General features: G+C 40.0%; 1 protein-coding gene across 1 annotated transcript in view; it reads right to left on the bottom strand.

Annotated features, from left to right (window-relative positions):
* Positions 1-15,910, bottom strand: part of LOC109926409 (A disintegrin and metalloproteinase with thrombospondin motifs 3) — a 176,883-nt gene extending 160,973 nt beyond the window's left edge. The window contains exons 1-2 of the mRNA XM_048616431.1: positions 15,649-15,910; positions 15,025-15,395 (exon numbers count right to left, since the gene is read on the bottom strand). Of these exons, the coding sequence (XP_048472388.1) occupies positions 15,025-15,395; positions 15,649-15,832 (555 nt within the window). The 5' untranslated portion in view covers positions 15,833-15,910. The remainder of the gene's footprint in view (positions 1-15,024; positions 15,396-15,648) is intronic.
* Positions 15,911-25,855: the final 9,945 nt, after the last annotated feature.

Below are 25,855 nucleotides of genomic sequence, written 5' to 3'. Positions count from 1 at the left end.
ATCAAGACCCCAGTCACTGAAGGTAAGCATGCAGGTGCAGCAGATGGTAAAGACAGAAAACGATATGCAAGGACACAAATAGAAGAGCAAAGATGTTGTAATGCAAGTATATGGGGCGTTGGTGAGACCACCCCTGGAATATTGGGTCTACTTATGGAGAAAGGACGTCCTTGCTATTGGGGAAAGCAAAGGTTTCCCAGACTGATTCCTGAAAAGAGATATTGAATCATTTAGAATTCTATTCAGGGAATTCAGAAGAATGAGTGGTGGGTTGGGGTGGGGTATGGGGGAAAAAACAGAATCTCAAATCTATGAAATTCTAGTCGACCTAGACAGGTTAAATGCAGAAATGATGTTCCCAATAGCGATGGAATCAAGGATCAAGGGTCACAGTCGAAGGATACAGAGTAAACCAATTAGGATTGAGACGAAGAGAAATGCCTTCACTCAAGAGACTGGTGGATTGGTGAGCCTGTGGAATTCGCTACCGTAGCAAACAGTGTATGATTTTAAAAAGGAATTGGACATTGTACTTGGGACTAAAGGGATCAAAGGATATGGAGGAAGAAGTGGAACAAGCTACTGTTAGATGATCAGCAATGATCATAATATATGGTGGAGCAGGCTTGAAGGGCTGAATGGCCTACGCCTGCTTCTACGTTCTATGTTTGTAATCGCTTCCACCAGATTGCCTTTTGCTTTGAAAAACTGAGCTTGAGATACAAGTAGCAAGGTTTTCCCTGTTTTTCTGGTAACTTCCTGGAGGTGCTGCAGCAAGTGCCAGAGATACTCTTCTCTATGAGTGAAAACAAGATCTACATAGACTCGGCCAGGGGAGAGGTGGCAGGAGTGATCGATTCCAAGAGCAAAATCTCTGGGTCCTGGAATGTAGGAAAATGTTCAACTTCCTAAAAAGTAGCAGCTCTATTTCTCAATCTCTCAGGGTAATACTGCATAACCCTCACTCATTCTAAATGCTGCCTTCAGCATTCTTTTCCACCTGCAGAAGCACCATATCCTGTGACCAGTTCTTCACTTTATTTGCCAGCCATTTGCTTCCCATTTAAGACCTTCCTGTTATATCTTAGTTCTCCCTCTCAGCATATGCACAACAAGCAGAAGCAACCTTTTCAGTAGCCACTCAAATTTTCACATGCTCTTTATGAATGAAAGAAGGACTGTAGGAAAAGGGGTAATCAGCCATGGATGTCTAAGGAAATAAGGAAGGCTATCAAATTAAAAGATAAGGCATGCAAAGTGGCAAAGTCCAGTGGGAAACTAGAAGATTGGGAAAACTTTAAGGTCAACAGAAAAGCAAGACTATATTCTGAGCTAGTTTAGTCTTATAATCTAAGATAGCAAAAGTTTCTATAAATATACAAAATGGAAAACAAGAGTGGCTAAGGTAAACATTGGTCCTTCGTAGGATGAGAAGGGGAATTTAATAATGGGAATTGAGGAAACAGCTGAGGTATTGAGTAGGTACTGTGTGTTGGTCTTCACAGTGGAGGACACAAATAAATTACCAGTAATTGATGACTGGTAGGTGAGGACCTAGACATGATCATTTTCACAAAAAAGAGGTAGTGTTGGGCAAGCTAATGAAGCTAAAGGTAGACCGGTCTCCTGGCCCTGATGGAATGCATCCCACGGTACTAAAAGAGATGGCGGGAGTAATAGCAAATGCACTCATGATAATTTTCCAAAATTCACTGGACTCTGGGGCAGTTCAAGCAGATTGGAAAACAGCCAATGTGACCCCACTGTTCAAAAAAAAAAAAGGAGGCAGACAAAAGATGGGAAAGATGTAGTGAGGAAAATGCTCGAGTCTATCAAGGAAGAAATAGCAAGACAGCTAGCTAGAAATTGCCCCATTGGGCAGACATGACATGGGTTCATGAAAAGCAGGTCATGCTTGACTAATTTGCTGAAATTCTACGAAGGCATTACAACCACGGTGGACAATGGGGATCCAGTAGATGTGGTGTATCTGGATTTCCAAAAGGCAATCAACAAGGTGCCACAGAAAAGACTGCTGCAAAAGATAAAAGTTCCTGGCGTTACAGGCAATGTACTGGCATGGAGCGAGACTAACTAACAGGGAGCAAACAGTGAGGATAAATGAGTGCTTTTCTGGTTGGCGAACAGTGACTAGTGGTGTGCTTCAGGGATCAGTGCTGGGACCACAAATTGTTTCTAAGTTACAAAGATGATTTGGAGTTGGGGTCCACGTGTAGTGTCAAGGTTTGTGGATGACATTAAGATGAGAGGTAGAGCGAAGTGTGCAAAGGACTCAAAGTTTGCAGAGGGATATACATAGTTTAAGTGAGTGGGCAAAGGTCTGGCAGATGGAATTCAAAATTGATAAATGTGAGGTCAACCATTTTGGTAGGAATAACAGTAAAAGGGACTATTACTTGAACAGTAAAAAAATTGCAGCATATTGCTGTACAGAGGGACCTGGGTATCCTTGTGCATGAATCACAGAAGGTTGGTTTGGAGGTACAACAGATAATTAAGGCGGCAAATGGAATTTTATCCTTCACTGGAGAGGGATTGAGTTTAAAAGCAAGGAGGTTATGTCACAGCTGTATAGGGTGTTGGTGAGGCCGCACCTGGTGTACTGCATGCAGTTTTGGTCTTCTTACTTGGGAAGAGATGTACTGGCAACGGAGGGGGTGAAGAGGACATTCACTGGGTTGATTCCAGAGATGAGGGGGTTGGCTTACGAGGACAGACTGAATAGCTTGCGATTATATTCTTTGGAATTTAGAAGAATGAGGGCAGATCTTATAAAAACATATAAAATTATGAAGGGAACAGATAAGGTAGAAGCAGCAGGGTTGTTTCCATCGGTGGGTGAAACAATAACTATAGGGCATAGCCTCAAAATTAGGGGGAACCAGATTTAGGACTGAATTGAGGAGGAACCTCCTTAGCCAAAGGGTGGTGTGGAATTCCCTGCCCAGTGAAGTAGTTGAGGCTTCCTCACTGAATGTTTTTAAAGCTTAGATAATTTTTGGAATTATAAAGGAATTAAGGGTTATGAACAGAGGGTGGGTAAGTGGAACTGAGGCCATGAAAAGATCAACTATGATCTTATTGAATGGTGGAGCAGGCTCGAAGGGCCAGATGGCCTACTCCTGCTCAGATTCTTACATTTTAAAGAGAAAGCAGTTTATAATAGGAAAAGGAATAAGACCCAATGAGCACTTAACTTTACCATGAAAATCAGTGGCCCTGAAATAGTTAACATGTACTTAAGTTTTAGAGGCTTGCAGTTTATCTGGACAAGTTTATGCAGAGTTGTTAAACTTGTTAAGTTTGTAACTTGTTACGTTGCTAAACTTGTTAATGTTTATACTGGTTCATGTATTAGATACATGTTCGCAAAAATTGTACAGCCAAAATGAAACTATAAGTTGTATTGTAAGACTACTATTTATGATCGTGCTACAGTAACAGGAGAAGGCCATCCAGCCCCTCAAGTTTGTTACACCATTTAATTAGATCCTAGTCAATAAATAACTCTACCCAACAAGAATCAGTTGATCTTAATCTTGAAAATTGTAAATGCCCAGCAGCCCCAGCCTTTTGGGGAATGAGAATTCCATGGTTCTGCAACTTTTGAGTGAAAATGTATTTCATTCCTGCAGTGCCCAGAGAGACTGGTGTTCCTTTGTTATGCATTTCTATAGCAAGGAAATATCTTCTGACTGGGGTAGTAGGAACTGCAGATGCTGGAGAATCTGAGATAACAAGGAAGGCTGCTCGGCCTGCTGTGTTCATCCAGCTCTACACCTTGTTATCTCAAATATCTTCTGACTGCTCCTTTTGTCATTTTAAACACGTTAAAGTTCACCTCAATGTTCTAACTTCAACGGAATGCAGCCCAACAATACAGCATAGGAATGGGGTTAGGACACATGACCCTGAGCCTCCTCCAGAATTCAGCAAGATCAAAGCAAAAACTTGTCACTTTTCTGCCCGACCCCACATCCATGATCTTCTTCGTGCCTGAAAAATCAAATCGATCACAGATTTTAAGACAGTAATTCCTGACTTAACATTGTCATTGCATTCCTGAAACATACAAATGAGCAACATTTAGCAGAACAAATTTTCTCATCACAGCTAATGTAAACACTTCAGCTAAACTCTAGAGAACCTTTCCCATCAGAAAAAAATAACAAAAGCATTATACTCTGCATTACTGTACATTTGTAAGTCACTCTACTTATAAAATAAACTTATAAAATAAAGCTAAGTTTAAAATTTACATCCACAATGCTAAATAATATCACTCCATTAAAAACAAGATGTTAAATCAAAATGACTTAAAAATAGGGCAACATAAAATTAAGACTCACTGCATACTCACTGAGTGAACGCCAGTAGTTCTCTGGAATACAGCATCCCGCTTAGTAAGGAAATTTCTTACCTTAGCTATTTAATGCTATCTCCTTTTCCTGTGACTATCATCCCTTGATCTAAACTTTGCTGCAAGGGGAATCAGCCTCTCAAATTAGCCTGCCAAATCCTCCAAGAATTTTTTTGTTTCTATTTCACCAAAAACTCATCAATTCTAGAGAATAGAGGTCCGTTGTACTCTCAATCTTTCTACATAGAACAACACTCTCATTCTAGGAATCAACTCTGTGAACCTTTGTTGCACCCTAAAGTAAAAACATCCTTCCTTTGTAAGGAGACCAAAACTGCACTCCAAGTACGATCTCAAAGCCCTGCATAACAGCAGCAAGACTTTCTCACTCTTGTACTTCAACTCTTACTGTAAAGGCCAACATACCACTGGCCTTCCTAATTGCTTGCTGCGTATACATGGTAACTTTATGATTTGTGTATAGAATGCCTCAGCAGACATCACCTTTGAAGGCACCAGTCTCAAGGCTGTTAAAAACTTCTCATGCCTTGATGGTGTTTTCTCTAGGAATGCCACTATTGATGAAGACATGCATACATGCACCCAGAAAGCAAGTTCTGCCTACCATTGGAAAGATATATTGGCATTAAAGGCAGTTCAATAGGCTGATACCAGGCATGGAGGAACAGTCTTAAGAGAATTTTTCATAGTGTCTGGAAGCCACATGGCATTCAGCTGAAGATTAAAATCAAATTCTACCAGGCAGTGTCCTTCTCACCCGGCTGTACAATAGATTCCTGGGTCTCCTACAGATGCCACAACAAAGCTCTGGAATGTTTCTAACATAGACATCCAAAGTTCATAAGAATTTGATGCCAGTCAAAATTGCAAACAAGAGGTTCTCTATCATGATGGGCTCCAGAAAAATCAATCAATCAAAGATGAATAAGCCACGTTCTTGGTTGGAGAGAGGGTGCAGAAGAGGCTAACCAGGATGTTGCCTGAATTGCAATGTATTAGCTATAAGGAAAGGTTGGACAAATGTGCATTGCTTTTGCGAGTGCATCACACACTAATGGGCGACCTGAAAGAAGTATACAAAATTGAAGGGCACGGATAGGGTTGGATAGTTACAGTCTCTTTCCCTGGGTGGAAATATCCAGTTTAAGGTGAGAGGGGAAAGTTTAAAGGAGACCTGTGAGGAAAGTATGTTTTTTTTTTAAACAAACAGAGGGTAGGTGCCTGGAACACACTGCAAGGGAAGGTGGTAGAAGCACATGTTGATAGCAACATTTAAAAGGCACTTAGACACATGAACAGCCAAGAAACAGAGAAACTGACCATGTGCAGGCAGTTGGAATTATTTTAGAATAGCTTCATGATTGGCACAGACATGGTACTCTTGTGCTGTCCTCTTTTATGCTCTGTAATTAAAGAAACCCGAAGTAGATTTTCTATTGGAACTGCTGCAGGCAAAACAGCATCAAGGTAGTTAGTACAGAAATAGAAAGAAACCCCAAATATAAGCCTTATAAATTTCTGCATTCTCTTGGGAAAACACTGCAACCAACCAGCTCAGAGGCAAGCAGCAAAGCTTAATATAGTATTTTGAGGGTTCTCTCTACACGTGATCTGTTATTTAAGAGTCATAGATTCACATAGCATGGAAACAGACATTCGGTCCAGCTCATCCATGCCAACCATGTTCCCAAACTAAACTAGTCCCACTTGCCTGCATTTGGTCCATATCCCTCCAAACCTCTTCATGTACTTATCCAAAATGCCTTTTAAATGTTGTAACTGTACCTGCATCTGCCACTTCCTCTGGCAGCTCATTCCACACTCCAACCACCCTGTGGAAAAACATTGCCCCTCATAGCTTTTCAAATCTCTCTTCTAACCTTAAAAATATGCTCCCTCATTTTGAACTCCCCCACTGTAGGGAAAATAACCCTTGCAATTCACCTTATATATGCCCCTCATGATTTTTATGAAGCTCTATAAGGCCACCCCTCAACATCTTACACTCCAGTCAAAAAAGTCCCAGCGTATCTTTATAACTCAAACCTTCCATTCTTAGCAACATCCTAGTAAATCTTTTCTGAACCCTCTCCATTGTAATAATATCATTTCTGTAGATAAAGAGAGAATCTGCATGTCAAACCCATCACACACTTCAATCATGAAAGGATCCATACAAGATGGTGGCAAAATTATTTAAAGCTTGGACATAGTTGGAATGCTATGAACAGTTCTGGGCAGGATGTACCTGGCATTAGAGGCAGTCCAGAGAGGTTCGCTAGGCTAATACCAGGTATGGAGGGACTGTCTTACGAGGAGAGTTTGAGTAGATTAGGCCTGTCCGCATTGAAATGAAGAATAATGAGAGGTAACCTTATTGAATCATACAAGATTCTTAGAAGAACTTGGCAGGGTAGACGTGGAGACGTTGTTTCCCCTTGCGGTAGAGTCTATGACAATCTCAGAATAAGGGTTGCACATTTAAGACAAAGAGGAGGAAGAATTTCTTGTTTCAGGGGCCTGTGAATTTGTGGAATTCTTTACTAGAGGGCTGTTGAAGCTGGACCATTAAGTATCTTCAAGACAGATTTTTAAATCAGTAAGGGAATCAGGGGTTATGGGGAAAGGCAGGAAAGTAGAGTTGAGGGCACCAGATCAGCCATTATCTCATTGAATGACAGAGCAGACTTGAGGCTGAATGGGCTTTTTCTGCTCCTATGCAGAATTGTCTTATACTCAAACAACAGTTTACCATGACACAGAATGTCTTCTGAAAATCTAAGTAGATTTTCACTTAGTGGCTTTCTGTCACAATCTCAAAAATGTTGATTGTAGATCATAGATTAGATCATAGAATCCCTAGAGTGTGGCAGCAGGCCATTCAGCCCATCAAGTCCACACAGACCCTCTGAACAGCATGCCACCCCAGACCCACTCTGCTATCCTATCTCTGTAACCTACATGTCCCACGGCTAATGCACTCAACCTGCGCATCTTTGGACTGTGGGAGGAAAGTGCAGCACCTGGAGAAAACCCACGAAGACAGAGATTGTGCAAACTCCACACAGACAGTTGCTGGAGGGTAGAATCAAACCTGGGTCCCCAGCACTGTGTGAGGCAGCAGTGCTAACCATTGAGCCACCGTGCTGCCTATGCTGCTGTAAAATGCATGTCAAACAATTTTCCTTCCAAACAGCTATGTTGGCTCTACCTAATAACATTGTTTTCCAAGCTCTCGTAGTACATTTCGGAGCGTAAATTCAAACACTTCCCTGCTACTGATGCCAGAGACTTCCCAGTTTTGTCTCCCTCCTTTCTTGAAATGCAGCATTAGAACTGCTACCCTCCAATCCAGAGATCACTCTAGTCCCGAGGAATTTATGGAAGATGAAAAGCAGTCCATTCAGTCTCTGCAGCCACTCTTTAAAACTTCAGTAAGGTGACAATTAGGTCACAATACACATTAATCCTATCATTACCTCTGTTCACTTTCAGTGGTGGATGTAATGTTTCTGCCTATTTCACGATCTGTTTGTAAACAATCTCAGAAAAACTACTGGGCAGATTTCAAACGAAACTTTGAGGACATATAGGGCACAGCCAAAGGAAAAATTAATCAGTTTTCAGGAAAGATACAGATCTCAATGCAGATGCTACTAAATGTAACAATTAAGTCCAGTGTTGCTTTGGTAAATTTACATTGACTCTAAAGTATGTACCATACATCCTTCTTGAAAGCATAGTAACTCATTCATTTAATTCTGCGTTTTATGTAAGAGACATCACAAGAAACTACATTTCAACACCAGAAAACAAGACATTCTAAATAGCAGCTCGGACCATTCTTAAGACTTTTACTCCTTTTTCCATGAAGCAATTGTTTGGAGAATACCTTTTCATCATCGCTCTGCCAGCTTGGTTTTCTTTATGACAACCATCTAATGGCAAGATGCTACTTAAATGATAGCTGTTCTGGCGCTTGACTATTTATCATCACCACTATTTTCCGACAATTATTTCTTCCAAACTTTGTAACTTTGGACCTTTTAACATTTATTTTCATTTTGTAAGCTTTCAGAGGTTCATTCATTCTATTAGTACTTGTGAACGTTCTGCTGCATTGGCCACTTTGGTATGTTGAAACTTCAGTATCTTCAACTGACCACCTACTAAATTATATCCAGTGCTTCCTTTAACACACATGCGGTAGCCATTGATAAAGAACAGCAGTGATTGTTGACAGCTTTCTTACACTTCATCCAAGTACACCATCTTTAGTTTCGGCTTCACTAGTCATAGTATCACGGAAACAGACCCTTCGGTCCAACTCGTCTATGCCAACCAAGTATTCCAAATAAAGTAACATCCCTCTAAACCTTTCCTACTCACATTCCTATCCAAATATCTTTTTAAATGTTGTAACTGTACCTGAATCTAACACTTTCTCTGGCAGTGCGGTCCACACATGAACCAGCCTCGTGAGAAAAAGTTGTCCTTCCGGTCTCTGATAAATCTCTCATCTCACCTTTAAAATAAGCCCCCTAGTTTTGAAATCACCCATCCTAGGGAAAAGACCTTTACTATTCATCTTACCTATGTCCCTCATGATTTTATAGACCTATAATAAGATCACCTCTCAACCTCCTACGTTCCAGTGAAAGAAGTCCCAGACAATCCTTAACTCAAACCTCCATTCCCAGAAACATCGCAGTAAATCTTTTCCAAGCCCTCAAATTTAATAATACTCTTCCTACAGCAAGGTGACCAGAACTGCACACAGTACTCCAAAAGTGGTCTCACCAATGTCGTGTGCAACCTCAACACCCCAGCTCCTATAGTCAATGGTCTGAGCAATAAGCCAAGTGTGCCAAACGTCTTCTTAATCACCCTGTCCACATGTGATGCAACTTTGAAAAGAATAATGTACCTGAACTTCTAGATCTCTCTGCTCAACAGCACTATCCAGAGCCCTACCATTAATTGTACAAGTCCTGCCCTAGTTTGATTTACCAATATGCAATACCTCCCATTTATCCAAATTAAACTATCTGCCATTCCTCAGCCTACTGGCCCAATTTATCAAGATCCCTTTGTAATCTTAGATATCCTTCTTCACTGTTGACAATGCCACCAATTTTGGAGTCATCCACAAACTTACTAACCTTGCCTCCTAGATTCTCATCCAAATCGTTTATACAAACTACAAACGTGGACTCAGCACTAATTCCTGTGGAACACAGATAGTCACGGGCCTCCAGTCCAAAATATAAACTTACACTAACACCGTCTGTCTCCAACTGTCAAGGCAATTTTGTATCCAATTCCGTGAATCTCATGTGATCTAACTTTACTAAATAGTCTACCATGCAGAACCTTGTCAAAGGCTTTATTAAAATCCAAGTAGACAACCTCTACCACTCTGCCTCAATCGTTTTGGTTAAGTCTTCAAAAGAAAAAAAACTCCATTAAGTTTGAGAGACATGATTTCTCTTGCACAGAGCCATGCTGCCCATCCCTAATCAGTCCTTGTCCCTCCAAATGCATGTAAATCCTCTCCAACTTATCCACCACTGATGTCAAACTCTCAGGTCTTTAGTTCCCAGGCTTCTCCTTACAATCTTTCTTAAATAAAGGCACAACATTAGCCACCCTCCAGTCTTCCAGCACCTCACCTGTGGCTGTACATGATACAAATATTTCTGCTGGGGGCCCCACAATTTCCTCTCTAACTTTCCACAATGTCCTGGGACACACTAGATCAGATCCTGGAGATTTATCCACCTTTTAATGTTTTTTTTAAGGCCTCCAGCACTTCCTCTTTTGTAATGCAGACTATTTTCAAGACATCAATATTTATTTCCGAGTTCTCTAGCCTACACTTCTTTCTCCACAGTAAAAACGGACATGAAATATTCATTTAGTATCTCCCATCGCCTGTGGTTCCACACAAGGACAACCTCATTGATTTTAAGGGGCCCCAATCTCTCCATAGTTGCACTTTTGCTCTTAATGTACTTGTAGGATTTCTTTGGATTATCCTTAACCTTATTGGCCAAGGCTATCTGATATCCTCTCTTTGCCTGCCTGATTTCCCCTAATAGGAATGCTCCAACACCCCTTATACTCTTCAAGGAGATTCATTTGATCCCAATTGTTTATACCCAATATATGGCTCCTTCTTATTCTTGACCAGAGCCTAAATAACTTTATTCATCCAGTGTTCCTTCTCTTACCAGACTTACTCTTCATTTTAACAAGAACGTAATACCACTGAACTCTAGTTATCTCACATTTGAAAGTCTCCCAGCTTGCCACTCATCTTTTTACTTGGGAACATAGTCTACTCCAATCAACTCTTGAAAGTGCCTGCCTCATGCCATCAAAATCTGCCTATCACCAATTAAAAGTTTTAACTTTTATACAATGCCTATCCTTTTCCATAACTATTTTAAAACTAATAGAATTATGAACATTGGTCCAAAAGCACTCCCCCACTAACACTTCAGTCACTTGCCCTGCCTTATTTCCCAAGAGAAGGTCACGTGTTGCTTTTTCTCCAATAGGTACATCTATATATTGATAAAGAATATTTTCTTGAATACATGAAATTCCTCACCATACAAGCCCTTAACACTATGGCAGTCCCAATCGAAGTTAAACTCTCCTACTATTACAATACTATTATTCCTACGTATATATCCGAGATCTCTACATATTTATTCCTGAATTTCACTCTGGCTATTGGGGCAGCCTATGGTACAATCAAGGAGATCATCCCCTTCTTATTTCCGATTTCCACCCATGTAGCTTCACTGGACAATCTCTTATAAGTATCCTCTTTAAAGTACAGCAGTAATGTTTTCCTTAATCAAAAGGCCACTCCCCCTCCTCCCTTTCTATCCTTCCTATAACATCTAAATCCCAAAACATTGAGCTGCCAGTCCTATCCCTCCCTCAGCCACGTTTCTACAACAGCTATGTCCTCATTCATGCTCTGAGTTCATCTTTCACTTTACAACCACACCACCCAAGTATTGCTGAAAAAAGACACATCAGGAAAATTTACAAGAATACCGATGCAGGTGGAAGCCAATGTTTATATTATGAGAGTAATGAGTGTTTGGCAGGCAGGTTCTGATTAGTAGAAAAACCAAGAACTGCAGATGCTGTAAATCAGGAACAAAAACAGAAGTTCCTTGAAAAGCTCAGCAGGTCTGGCAGCACCTGTGAAGAAAAAATCAGAGTTAACGTTTCAGGTCCAGTCCTGAGGAAGGGTCACAAGACCCAAAACGTTAACTCTGATTTTCTCTTCACAGATGCTACCAGACCTGCTGGGCTTTTCCAGCCACTTCCGATTAGTGGAAGCCTTGCAATGGAGAATGCACCAATTAATGCAATAGTTTTGTTTGAACTTTAAACCACAGCCTGTTGATTATGAGTGGGCAACGCATAGCGCTGAAAATTAAATATTATAAAAGCCCTGCTCAATAGCTCTCACCTACTTTGTCGAGCTGAAACAGGTGAATCGGTTTGTTTGCCTGCAAAGAACACGCATTTTAATACATTTAGTTCCCAGTGGACTGTGGACTAGCACGTGGACTTCATGGCAAGCCCAATGGAATTTTAAATCAAGTGTGAGCATAATTCTTTTATCCAGCAAATGCTTTCCAATCATAGAATTACATCTCATGTTCAGCACAGTGTCCAACGTTTTGTAAACATGGGCTGACTGGGTGAAATGAGTACCTTGCTTGTTGGAAACAGAAGAAACATGCTGTTTGATCTGATCCTGTCAATCTTTAGGACGTATGGCTTGCATACCTGACATCACTGCTGTAGACTCATATTCAACATTGTCTATGATCAGTTTGATTTTAGTTAATGTAGTGGCTTGTTCTGCTTCCAATCATTAGGCTGGGAGCTTTAGCTTTACCTCAGATGCATGTGTAATCCAAGTTATGGCGTAATGCTCTTCATATTTCATAGTATTTGTCTCTTTCTCTAACGGGACCACAGTGCACCTCAGAAATTATTCCGGCTTTTTTTTTTTTGCACATCTCCTTATACAAGTTAAATGATTCTCTTGTTTCCTTCTTTCCAAAGCGCTTTCAGTATTTTTGCAGGGATTCCATCAGATCCTTCTGCTTTTCTTGGCTCCAATTCTTTTATAATATTTAATATTTCACACTCTAGAAGATTAGGTCCTAAATCATCCTAGGGGGTATCTGCTTCTTTGCTGAAAACGTTGAAAGTAACAATACAAAAGTAGTTTTAGCAGGTGGTGAACAGATTCAAAGACTTTGTTATAATGCTGCATACGAAATGAATTAGTGCAGGATGAGAATTGATCAACATGGTGGATAGTGCCAAAGGTGGTGCTCCGTAATGATTCACTCATTTTTGATAGGATAGTATTGTACATGCCCACATTGGAGCACCTTGATGAAGAAGTGGAGGCAGAATATCAGAAACTGGAGGAATGATAGAAAAGGATAAAGGAAACTACTTTTTGATGGTCATGGGAGACTGGAATGCTTCATTTAGTAAAGGCAGAGATAGAAACCAAATTAGAAGCTCCTTGACAGGCTGTCAGAAAGAGCAGAGATGCAAATTTAGTACCAAAGAGTCTTATCAGATTTGAAACATTAAGTTTGTTTCTCTCCCCAGTATTTTCGATTTTTATTTCAGTTCAGGATGAAAGCTGTACAGGATCCGCACCCAGTTTAAGCATAATCAGAGGTAATGGCACACTTCTTTGTCACCTTGAGAGCTGATGAGCGACTAAACTGATCACACCTTCAGCCAACAGACATATTGAAACAGCACAAGAATTCATGCAGTAGATGTGGACCAGATCATAACCTGTTGACATAATAGTAAAATTTCAGCTGACGAGATTCAAGGAGGGAAATAAAAAAGCCTTGGGGGATAGAGAGAAGGTACAGGGTTCCAAAAGGATCAGGTTTTGTGAAGCAGTAGAAACAAAAATTAGAGGTTAATAACAATTCAGAAATTATTTGCCAAGGTTGGAGAGATTGAATGAAAGTTGCCATAGTGGAAAGTGCTAAAGAAAACATTGGCACAATTAAACCTTGAAAATGTAGACCAATTGAGGGAGCAAATACTTTATTTCCATGGGGAACTTGGGCCACTATTTCATTCATATTAATTCTGGCATGCAGTTTACCCAAGATTGTGAACCAAATCTCACTTGTATCCGTATGTAAAAAAATATTCTTCCTGTGCTAAATGTAGAACATGAAAATGACAGAAACTGAGACAGAATAAGCATCTCAATGGCATGCAATTTATGGCTCTTGTAATAAATCCAATTTAATTTCTGAATAATATATATTAATTACTCAGTAATATTCATACAATGTATAACTGATACAAGCATTTTAAGTTTGTATGGTTACAGATAGACAACATTAAGTTCCATATACAGACAATCGACCAGTGATTGATAGTGTTTTTTCCAGTCCTCCAACTTGTGCCCCGTCATTACCATAACTTACTGTCTCCTTTAGGTCCTGGCTAAAATTGGAGTTCTAATTTTAAAACCTTCAAATGAACATAACTTGAGAAATTACATCAACATCTTCATTTTCAAACAGTTCTTTGCTTTCCGCTGGTTCGTGAAACAAACAGCCCGAAAGGCGGTTCCGCAGCGCAGGCGTTCAATCTCGATGTTGCTACTTGCATTAAGTGTTAAACTGCAGTGAATTCACGTTCTCCAACTTATCCTTGGTGTGGTTCTCGCCCTACCGTGAAATGGTTACAGCACATTTATCGCCAATCAACCGAGGCGTAACACGAGAGCTCAATCATTATATGGTTTTAATAAATATACCTCAAGCAAGATGTGGAATTAACAGGATACAACCAACATGATTCAACAACGCACTAACCAATACACCAAAACTCCTTATCGTTTACGGCACCACACATTCTAAGTCTAACTCACATATTAAATTAAACCCTACCAATCGATGCATAAACAAACTTTTGCTAGAAGCTGATCTCCTATCGAGATTTGTTAAAATGATGCTCCTTCTCTCCCTCACGCCGACATAGTAAACTCCAACCCGGAAAGGAGGTCAACATCTAAATCACCCGAACATCTCACCAATCAGCTCAACACAGGGAAAGGCGGAAAACTCAAACCCTGAATCTTGAATACCGCTCGCACTGGTTCTGTATAGGGCTTCTGTTCCAAAACGCCTTGCTACGGACGCCCACAACACGGTGCCACAATGTCAAATTGTGCACATTGGTAAATAAACACTGCTTTCAAGTCTTGTATTTTCAGTGAATCATTTGGTTTCAATATTTCGCCGTGTTTAGTCATTTGAAAACAATTTACATTATTGTACTAGTATGCAATAAATGACTAACTTCCAAAACACATACACCAATCATACAGATATACTGCAGACAACCACATACGAAATTTGACCTGAATTTTTCACGTAATTTAAACAAGTTTCGACACGAGTACACTGTGATATTACTTATTCCTGTTGTGGAAACTTACACGTCTCCCCATCCAGCCTGCACACAACATTCTCAAGTGCACCCTGAGGATTAACAATCTTGGAAGTTAGTTTCTCCATACTCACCAAGCCATCGCAATTGCTAATCGCCACAGTGGCCCCTGGCATGTCAGTAATATCCCCAGAAAACACACAGTCTCGGTGGATGGGTTCAATGAAGAAGTCCCTGAAATCCTCCTGCCACTCAACTTCGGCCCCGGGAGCAACCAGCCTGGCGTTGTGCTTCAAGCGTAAGTGCAACTCATTCCCAAAAACCGTGACATTGAAGTATAAGTCGGCTTCTCCTCTCCCCTGATAGCGGGCGCTCCGTGCAAATCGCCGGCCAGAACGTAGCTCTGTGTCGACAGCCGATACAATGTGCGATATGTAGCGACCCTGATCATCCGTACTGAGTGGTACAATCAGCCCATAATCGACAAACCTCCTCGAAAGCCCATCTGCAGCCGAAAAAAAGCATTGTACTGATGCCCCTTTTTTTGTTGCAAAATTAGTATTTTGTATCAATATTTTCGCAGCAACCAAAAGGATTAACATTACAGTGCGAATAAAACTGCATTGTTTATCGCTTTACACTTTGAAGATTACAACTGCTCCGCACTTTCGAGACAACTGGAATTTTTATACAGAGAAAATAAATCCAATGCATTTTAATCGCAGAGGACAAAGAATGCTAAGTTTGCGAAATCCTACCTTCTGCCCCTGCTGCATGAAGCCTGCATCCTAGTAACAGTGGGATAAAAGAAAATAAATAAAAATAGTCCATATTGTTTGTTAAGGAATAAAAAGCAAAATGAAAGCAAAGCACCGGACAAACTTCTGCTTTCAATTCTCGCACGGTAGGGATTGCAAAGGGAAAAAAGGTTTCCTCCCACATACAAAAACACACCCCTGTTGCGACTGACAGAGTGCAAGGCGGGGGGGTGGGGTGGTGATGGTGATGAAGAGTGCGGATATAAAGGTAATCCACTTTTTTTGGTTTTCGGTGAGCTGTTCGCTACAGATAACGATCCCTGCTATCAATTAGGCTCGGGGAGGCAGGAGCACTTTAAGTCTGGGGCTCCTGGATATGCCATGACGCCAGATGATTGACACCTCCGGTGACTTTACTGGGTTTTGCTGCTCAATCTGAAACATAACTGGGAGGGAGGAAAGGAGAGCAGGGGATTAAACGAAAACAAACTCATTTGGACTCAGGAGCTTTACCTCAACTAGAAATCACAGAATTGGTGCAGCGCAGAAAGCCATTCGGTCCCTCGTTTCTGCCCCGGCTCTCCAAATGAGATTCAGCACTCACTGTCATTCTCTGCCTCTCACCCAACACCAAACGTTTATGTTCTTGAAATAGAAATAATCTAATTTTTCAATTAATGCCTCAATTGAACCTACCGCGATTAAGCTTTCAATTGATTTGAGACTTCAGTCATTTGTGCTTACATTGCACCATGAAATCTCCCGTTATTTGGCCGGTGGAGCAGATGGGGGAAGTGAAAGATTAAAAATGTCCCGTTTGCTAAAGAGGGAAATACATACTTGTAAATTTTGTAAAAATAAAATGGGGCATTCCGGTTAGGCATTTTGCACAACTGATTGCGGAGATTTCTCTTTGCAAAATATTCCAACTGAGCATTGAAGGTCCAAAAAGAATGACAATAAAAATCTTACACTTGCACCAAATATTCTATTATCTATCACCAGTGCTGCTTTCAAACTGCAACCAGGAGAAGACTGGCAACTGAGGAGAGACAGGATCCAATCATGCGCGAAAGGCTAAGAGGGTCGGAACTGGAAGGAAAACGGGATAACTAGGCATAATAGAGAAATGGTCAATGCCAAGAAATTGAAAATCGCTCCTTCTCCGGCTAATGTGTTTAATCCCTAATTCCTCCTTCTCCTCCTTGCCCCCCCCCCAAGAATGAGGAACAGGAACTATTATGAGACAACAAGGTGCAGGGCTGGATGAACACAGCAGGCCAAGCAGCATCATAGGAGCAGAGAGGCTGACGTTCCGGGCCTAGACCCTTCATCAGAAAAGGAACTATTATGACTCTGGCCTTTTGCCCAGCAAGCACTTCAAACCGACCGGACGCATGCGCAGTGCTATCGCCGCACGCCAGGCCGTAACCGTTGCCGTCACTTGCGCAAGCGCACGGCATCTCCCACTTTCCCGCCCCTTCCACCGAGGCACGAGTTGGCGCAGACGCACAACAGCCTCTCCACCGTCAGACCACATTCAAACGAGACTGAAGGCTGCGCAAGCGTATAAGTCCAGTGCGCGCCCTCGCCCCACGTGGCGCTCGAGTTCGGTGGTTTCGGTTAAGATTTGAATTCTTTCTGCGCGAGCCGCTGGTATTAAACGGTGAGGCCCGTGGACATTGAGTTTGATGGTCCAGTCATTCGTGATAAAGAATCTGTGAGCCTACTTGGCCTCGTGTGTTATTCATTGAGATCTAGAAGATCTGTGATCTATCAGGATCCATCTATCATTGCTCTGTGTCTTTGGCTGACAAAGCCACTGGCTACCTCTGAAAAAATCTGTCAATCTGTTTTTCTTAACAAAGCTATCAATTGTTTTAGCATATAATTGCTGTTCTTGGAGGAGAGTTCCAAACTTCAACCCTTCACATTTAGAAGGATAACATTCTGGGATACATTCAGATTATTCTGTGTGTACTTTTTGATATAACTGTTCATATTTCTGTTGTAATTCAGCTAATTTATCTGAACTAAAAGTATCCACTCTGTCCTCCCCTTGTTCTTGTTTTTTCCTGTACCATTTGGTCATAGTTCCTGATCATTGAACCTCAACTTCCTTATCTTTATTCCTTGATTTCTCCTGAGGTGGTTTAGTGACCTAGTTACCATAGAGTCAGGAAAAATCCCAGGATGTACTTTCTGTAACACCTCAGTTGCCTGATTTTCCACTGGCTTTTCAACCACAGTAGGCATCACTCACCCCTGTGATTTAGTTGTATCAATACCAAGGATACACTGTATTTCCAGAACCAAGAATTTTTCTATTACTCCCACCACCACTTTTCACCGGATTCTCCAACCTCACTTTTATATAATGGAACACTACTAATGAATTCTACATATTACTACTTTTTTCTGGCAATACTCCTTCTGAATTACAGAATGCTTCATCACTCAAAGGTTAACTTGCTGCCATATTTCTGAAAATCATAACTTCTTTACGTACTTCTCCTGGCATACATGAGTAAACCTTTAGTCTCACAATTAAATTCTTTAAAGAGACCTGGCACTTTTCTTCTCAACCAACCCCTGATCAGGTTGTACAGTCTTTTGCAGCTTTTTAGCTTCCACTGTGCTTTCCTTTACCACTTCAACAAAATTCATGGACTTGTGCTGTTTTCCCACATCCATCTTCCGAGTCCTTTTTCTAAACTACCAACACTGCACTTTCATGTGGCCTACTTTATTACAGTGAAAATATCCAAACTTTATTTCACTTTCCTCCTCATGGGTTACCTCTTTATCCTGTGGTGAACTGTCTTTATTATCTTCAATGAGATCTCCTTTTCCCAATTTCTATCACTCACGGATTGAAATTGATGTTGGAAGCCAAACTTTGATTTATGATCTAACTTATAATCATCTGCCATTTCCATTGCTAATCTTGCAGTTTTAACTCTGCTCTTCCATGAGTTCTGACTACTTAAGGGGGTGAATTTTTGAATTCCTTCAAAATAATTGTCTCTTTAGGAGTGTCTATTGATCTATTTTCAATGCCCTTATTCATCCATAAAAATTATTTTGTTTAATACTTTCAAACTGTTATGTTTGAGTAAATTCCTTCCTTAGATTCCTAGAACGTTGTCTGTGGGCTTCTCCTACTAGCACATGTGCACTTAAGATGCCATTTTTCACCTCAACATACTCCCTAGATACCTCTTCTGCTAGTGAGGCAAATATCTCAATAGGTCTACCTACCAACCTCATTTGGATTAGCAATACCCACATGGTCACTCACCATTTCATTTGTTTAGCCATTTTCTCAAATGAAGTGAATAAGGCTTCTACATCATTCTCCTCAAAATTTGGCAATGCTTTGTCATATTTAAACAGATCCCCACCTTTGTCTATGGTGGGAGTGCTGTCTATCACTGTCCTCATCACTACTCCTACCTTTCACCACTACTTCTACCATTTTCAGTCAATTTTGAGTTTTCAGTTCCAACCTCTGAAATTCAAAAACTCTCTCTTCCTCCCTTTCTTCTGCTATGGCCTTCCTTTCATTTTCTTTTTGTTCTGCCAGGGCGATTTTCTTTTGCTTTCGATTGTAATGCAAACTTTGATTTCCTTTACATATTCAAACTGCTTCATTTGCAAATCAACTTTAACCATTTCCAAAGATTCTGATGGCATTTCCGGCAATCTTAAATGTCGGACTATTGCTGCAATTACCTCCCGTTTTCACATGGACAAAGACAACCCCAACTCCAGCTTGTTTGCCAATTCCAAAAGCTTTGCCATACTTGTTCCCTATAAAACACCTGAAGTGACTTCTTCCACCCCCAGGAAACTCTTAGTTAGTGGAATAGCCATTACTACACACGGCCTACTCTATTTAAACCAACCAAATGCAACACCCGAAATAAAAAAAACCAACATTCACCAATTCATTGCCTTTGAGTCCAATAATCTTAAACCCAACCTGGAATTAGATATTTTGATCCTGACAAGAGCCTCAAATTTGTTACAGATCAGACCAGACCCCCTCAAAATATATTAGGAAGATAGCCTTGACCCTGACATTTTCTTATTTTAAAGGTGAGTGTAAGGTATTAAGTTGAGGATGCAATTTGATTGGTCAAACTACTTGACTTTAAACAAAACACCTTTTGTTTTTATGCTTCAGTTAAAATACAGACAAAAATGAAAGAATTGGTTTGACTGTAACTATCAGAATGCTTCACAAAATACTATATATTAACTGCTACTAATTAACAGTTCTAATATAGTAACATCCCATAAACAAAGGCAGATTCAATAAAATAGATTATCTCTCATGTAATTCTAGCAGCAGGAAGAAAACCCCAGCTTTTAGCTGTAACAGAGAGAGGAATAAAAGCTTCCACATTTAGCTTCAAGATCCCAGCAACTGCTGAAAGCTAAAACTAAAAATCCTGGTTCTTTGGGAGCTTGCTCCCATCCATTCAAGCTGCTTCTAGTGTTCCAATTTTAACAAACAAAACCCCAAGGCCTCACAAGCTGTTTATTGGCTTTGAGCAGACCACTCTCAACCTTCCTTCGTGGAAAAAAGCACCAGGAAGAAATACACTTCTTCAAGCCATAGTTTTGTCACATATGACTCCAACCGACGCACCGCCGATTCCCATTGATTCAAGTTTTCCTAGATTACCTTGATGTCACATTTGGTCAAATGCTGCCTTCATGTCAAGGGCAGTGACTCTCCTCACTTCTGCAATTCAGTTCTTTTTCCCTACATTTGCACATAGTGAGATCAGAAGCTGAGTGGCCCTAGCATAACTCAAACTGTGCATCAGTGATCAGGTTATTAATGTCCGTTTCCATCACTTTACTGATGAAGTAGACTGATAAGGCAGTAATTGAATGGGTTGGATTTGTCGTGCTGTTTGTGAACAGGGCATATCTGGGTAATTTTCTACATTGCATTTATAGATTCCCCTAAATAAGGGGACCAATACTGCACACAGTATCAGAGACATGTTCTTACCAATGACCAATATAACTGAAGTATAACGTACTTACTTTTATGTTCCATTTCATAATAAAGCATAGAAACCTGTGAGTCTTCTTCAATACATGTTTTACCTGCATGCTAAATTTTTGCACTTCATGCACCTGAAAGCCTAAATCACACTGTCTTTCAGAGTTGTGCAATCAGTTTCTGTTTAGGTAATATTCTGTTTTTTCATTCTTCCTGCCAAAGTGAACATCTTGACATTTTCCAATATTATAGTCCAGAGGATAGATTTTTGCCCAGTCAACCTCTCTATCTGTCTGCAGTTTCCTTATGACATTCTTCACAACTTATTTTCCTACCTATTTTGGTGTCATCTACAAATTTAGCTACCACGCCTTTGCTCTCTTCATTTATGTTATTGATATAAATTGTGAAAAGTTAAGGCCCAGCACTGACCTCTGTATACTATTTGTTTTCTGCCTACTAGCCACCCTTTCATATGTGCTAATATACTGTCCACAATTTAAGGAAGGAAATCTGCTGTCTTTACCTGGCCTGGCCAGAAGTTCCGCAATATGATTGCCTGTTAGGACCCTCCAAGATTGCCTAGCAAGATACCCCCTTCAAGTGCAGTGGGGAATGGAGAACAAACGCTGTCCTTGCTAGCAACACCTACATCACATAAAAGTGTTTTTTTTTTACAAAATAGCCTTCCCTAGGTATGGTGCCCAGATTCCTTTGTAATTTAGCCAGGGATTTGTATTGTTGTAGCATAACTGTTGCATTCTTGCGCTGTAAGCCTCTAAATACATTGCAATGAGTAAGAAAAATTCCAAGGAATGGATCCACTATCCAGGCTTAACTAGAGAAGTTAAAGATAGAATCAAACTTGAAGAAAAAAACATATAATTATTGAAAGACAGGAGGTTGATCAGAAGATTCAACAGAATATAAACAAAAACAAAAAATGATTAAAAAAATTAATGAGGAGGGGAGGGTATACAAGAGAAGATTAGTCAGAAATATAAAAAGACATATTAATAGTTGATATAAGTATTTAAAAAAATGATGTAAAATGTATCATTTGTATATAGATAATAATGTCATTTATTTTAGAGCTTTGATTTTGAACTAGAATTGTGTATGTTTTTTTCTGTGTGTCTGAGAGGTTTTAATGATTAACTTGCCAGTATTTCTACAGCCATGACTTTTTTTTAAACCAGTATCAGAGAGTGATATTGGTAACTTGTTTGCATTATGAGTGTTTTATGATTGGACAGAGTAAATATTGAAATGCATTAGCTTACTTTTGGTCCAGAAGAAAGAGGATTTTGTTTTGTTTAGGGGAAAAAAAACACAGTTTGAAAAGCTTTTACTGACATTCTGCCGGAAGTTAGATGGAAGAACATAGTTTGTCCTGGAGAAATGAATCAGTTTAGGAAGTGATAGAAATTAGGTTACCTCAGGGGAAGGATTTTAATTTGAACTTACAGACCAAAAGTATTTGGTTGGAACATTGAATGTGTCATTTGAGGCTGAGAAAAATTAAACTGAGTTGTGCAAATAATTGAGGAAAAAGCTGTCAAACTTACAAGACTGGGATTTGGAACAAACAGTTAAGTCTATAGATGTGATAGAGAGGGGGAGTTTTTTTAGTTATTTCATACTTTAGTGATGGTGTTGAGATAGACGTGATTATATTTTACTGTGTGTTTCAAAATCTTTTGAAATTGTGTTATAAGTATATAGTTTGGTTTATTCTATTTGTCTTCATTTCTTTTGTGTATGAAAATTATTTTATTTTTGAAATAAAATCTTCACCATTGCATGTTTGTGTTTCGGCGAAAGCCTGGCAAATTAAATTTTTTAAAAAATCTATCAAGCCAGGTTTCAATCTGGGATCTAACTTGTCCTGTAGTAACATCAGCTGTGATCATAACAAAAAAGTTAACAAAGTAAATAATCGTTCTATAGAAAGTGATTCTGGTGAATTGATAATGGAAAATAGAGAGATGGCAGGTGAATTGAACAGGTATTTTGTATCAGTAGAGGATACAAGTGACATCCCCGAAGCAGTTAAAAATCAGGAAATGGAAAGGACCAGTGAACTGAGGAAGATTACAGTACTGAGAAAATTGTTAGAGATGCTGGCTGACCTCGTAAAAAGGAAGCTCACATTTCTCTATATGTAAATCCCATTTGCCACTATTGTCCATTCTGTTTAATCTATCACTAACCTTTTGAACTTCTGTTTCCATCTACACTGCTTACAATCTGTCTGGCTTTACATCATCTGCAAAATTGGACCTGAGGCTTTTTTATTGCATGATCTAAGTAGTATTAACATTTTAATTTTTAGGACAAAGAAAACTCTGAATTATCAGGAGTAGAGTGCATAAGATCAATTTACTTGTGTCAAGTTTCTATTTCATCACTGCATACTTACGTTTGCTATACCGCAGTTTGTTGATTGGCACCATGTCCATCATTACTCTGCACAGCACAGTAGTATGTGCTGAAGAGAGTTAATTCTGGCACAGACAGCCTATAAATTTAACCATTTGCGAACTGGCTAATCAATAATGCCTTATCCATTGTTGACAGGTAATGAGAAACTCTAAACGTTAAATTCTGTCTGCTTTCTAATATTGGTCTATTAAGTGACAAAGTCCACTTGCATTTCCAATGAAGGTTGCCACTCCAACATGATGCTATGTTTTTGAATCTCTTGATCAGTTACTTTTTCCCCCCCAGTTTAATCTTAGAATTGCAAATATTATTTTGTTTTCTTTACACTATTGCCATAGCTCAGTTTTAAAGTACTATATCGAATAATGAATAGGTTCATGTACTCCCAATTGTGTTACAAACTGATTTCTTTCATCAGTGCTATAGATATAGAATCACATGTGCAGCTTTGTATAATGCTGTGAGGTTTACCATTAGGAACGACTTTGTGGGAATTAAACTATTGATTTAAGACTATAAATATAACAGTCATACTCAGTAGTGAGGGAATTCAATAATCCTGTCATTTGCACGGCTGCTGTTGAACTGCCTGACCTGATGAAATTAGATACACTTCGGTAAAGTTTTTTGTGTTTCACTCATCAGGAGAATTGGCAAGAAAATCAATTCATGGGAGAACCTAGTTTTATTCTGCCTGAAAGGAAAGTGCTGATCAGCAGTTAGTTTGATTGGAAGTGATGTTGCTGTTGTGAGTACACCAATTAATGATGATTGGCAGTTAACTGCCAGAGTTTGTTTACATTTTGAAGCAAGCAGGTTGTCTCTGATTACTCAGAGACATACCGCAGGTAGGCGGACCCTTCTGTCTAGCTCGTCTGCACCGACCAGATACCCGAATCTGACCTTGTCCCATTTGCCAGCACTGGGCCCGCATCCCTCTAAGCCCTTCCTATCAGGGCGTTGTCCTGAGAAATAAACCAATGAATGGCTGTTAAAGAACAGGAGCTTTATTCTGGAGGTGTTCACTGAGGTAGCAACTAGTCCAAAGTTCATATCATCATCAATTTCCCTCTTTTACAAGGCCCAATACAGCCAGTCAGACTTCAAATAGGATCCGCTGATCAAATTTCCTTAATCACCACAAAATTATTATACAACGACAAAACTTAACCAGTTTTCCATCTTCATTGAATGCTTTATGTGGGGTTCTGACGACAGACTGAATAGGCTGAGCTTGTTTTCCCTAGAGCAGAGGAGACTGAGGGTGGCATCTGATTGAGATGTACATAATCATGAGGGACATGGATAGGGCAGATCATGAGAATCTCTTCCCATGACAGACATGTCTAAGACCAGAGGGCATAAGTTAAAGGTGAGGAGTACATGGTTTAGAAAGGATCAGATTTTTTTTTTCCAAACCAGAGGTTGGTAAAAATAAGAAATGTGTTGCCTGAGATGTGCTGGAAGCCCATACTCTCACAACATTTAAACAGCATCTGGACGAGCATTAAACATGCCAGGACACCATAGGCTATGGACCAAGTGCTGGTTAATGGGATTAGTGTAGTTTGGGAGTTGTCAGTCAGCATAGACATGGTGAGCCAAAGAGTCTGTTTCTATGCTGTCTGACTCTTGATGTGACAGCCCAGGATATTTACACTAATGCACTACAGTGACACATTTATTTAAAAAGGAAAGGAGAGAAAAAAAACAAAATAGCTAACTCTAGGCCAGTTAGTTTGGCAAAATGATAAAGTCTATTATAAAGGATGCAATAACAGCATTTAGAAACACAATATGTTCAGGTAGAGTCAGCACGGTTTCATGAAGGGAAAATCATGCTCAGTAAATTTACTCAAATTCTTTGAGATGGTAACAAGCAGGATAGATAAAGGGGAAGCAATTGATGAAAGATATTTGAATTTTAAAAAAGGTACTACAAACAGTTCCCACAAACAAGGCTGGTGAATAAGATAAGACGTCATGATGTGAGGGGCAACTATATTTGCATGAGGAAATCATAGAAGACAGAGTTGGGAACAGGAGAGCATTTTCAGGATGGCAACTTGTAACTAGTGGAGTGCCTCAGGGTGTCACTGCTGGGACCACAATTATCAGAACACTATCTTATTGACTCAGATGAGAAGTGAGAGTTTACTGTAGCCAAGTTTGTGAATGACACAAAAAGAGTCTGCCGAGGGATATAGGCAGGTCAGACATGTAGATCAAACCCTTGGCAGATGGAATATAATATGGGACAATGTGTGGTTATGCACTTTGGCAGGAAGAACAGAGGAGCTGAGTATTATTTAAATGGAGACAGACTGCAAAAAGTATTAGGGAGTCCTCATTCATGAATCACAAAAAGCTAGCATGCAAGTTCTCCTTTCTAAACTAAAACCCTTTTGCCTCCATGTGGTCCGTGTCCCTGTATTCCCTGCCTATTCATATATCTATCAAGATCCCTCTTAAACTTTGTTATTGTAGCTGCCTCCACTATCTCCTCCAGCAGCACATTCCAGGTACTAACCACCCTCTGTGAAAAAAAGAATGACCTCTCACGTCTCCATTAATCTTTCCCCTTTTACCTTAAACCTATATCCCTTAGTAATTGACAATTCTAATTGACAATGGGAAAAGACTCCAACTACCCATTGTATCCATGCCCCTCATTATTTTGTAAGCTTCGATCAGGTCACGCCCCTCATCCTTCGACATTCAAGTGAAAACAAAACCCAG

The sequence above is a fragment of the Rhincodon typus genome, chromosome 34 (assembly GCF_021869965.1).
Source record: "Rhincodon typus isolate 14 chromosome 34, sRhiTyp1.1, whole genome shotgun sequence".
NCBI lineage: Eukaryota > Metazoa > Chordata > Chondrichthyes > Orectolobiformes > Rhincodontidae > Rhincodon > Rhincodon typus.
Note: the sequence above shows the minus strand (reverse complement) of the source record. Positions and strands in the feature narration are given on the sequence as shown.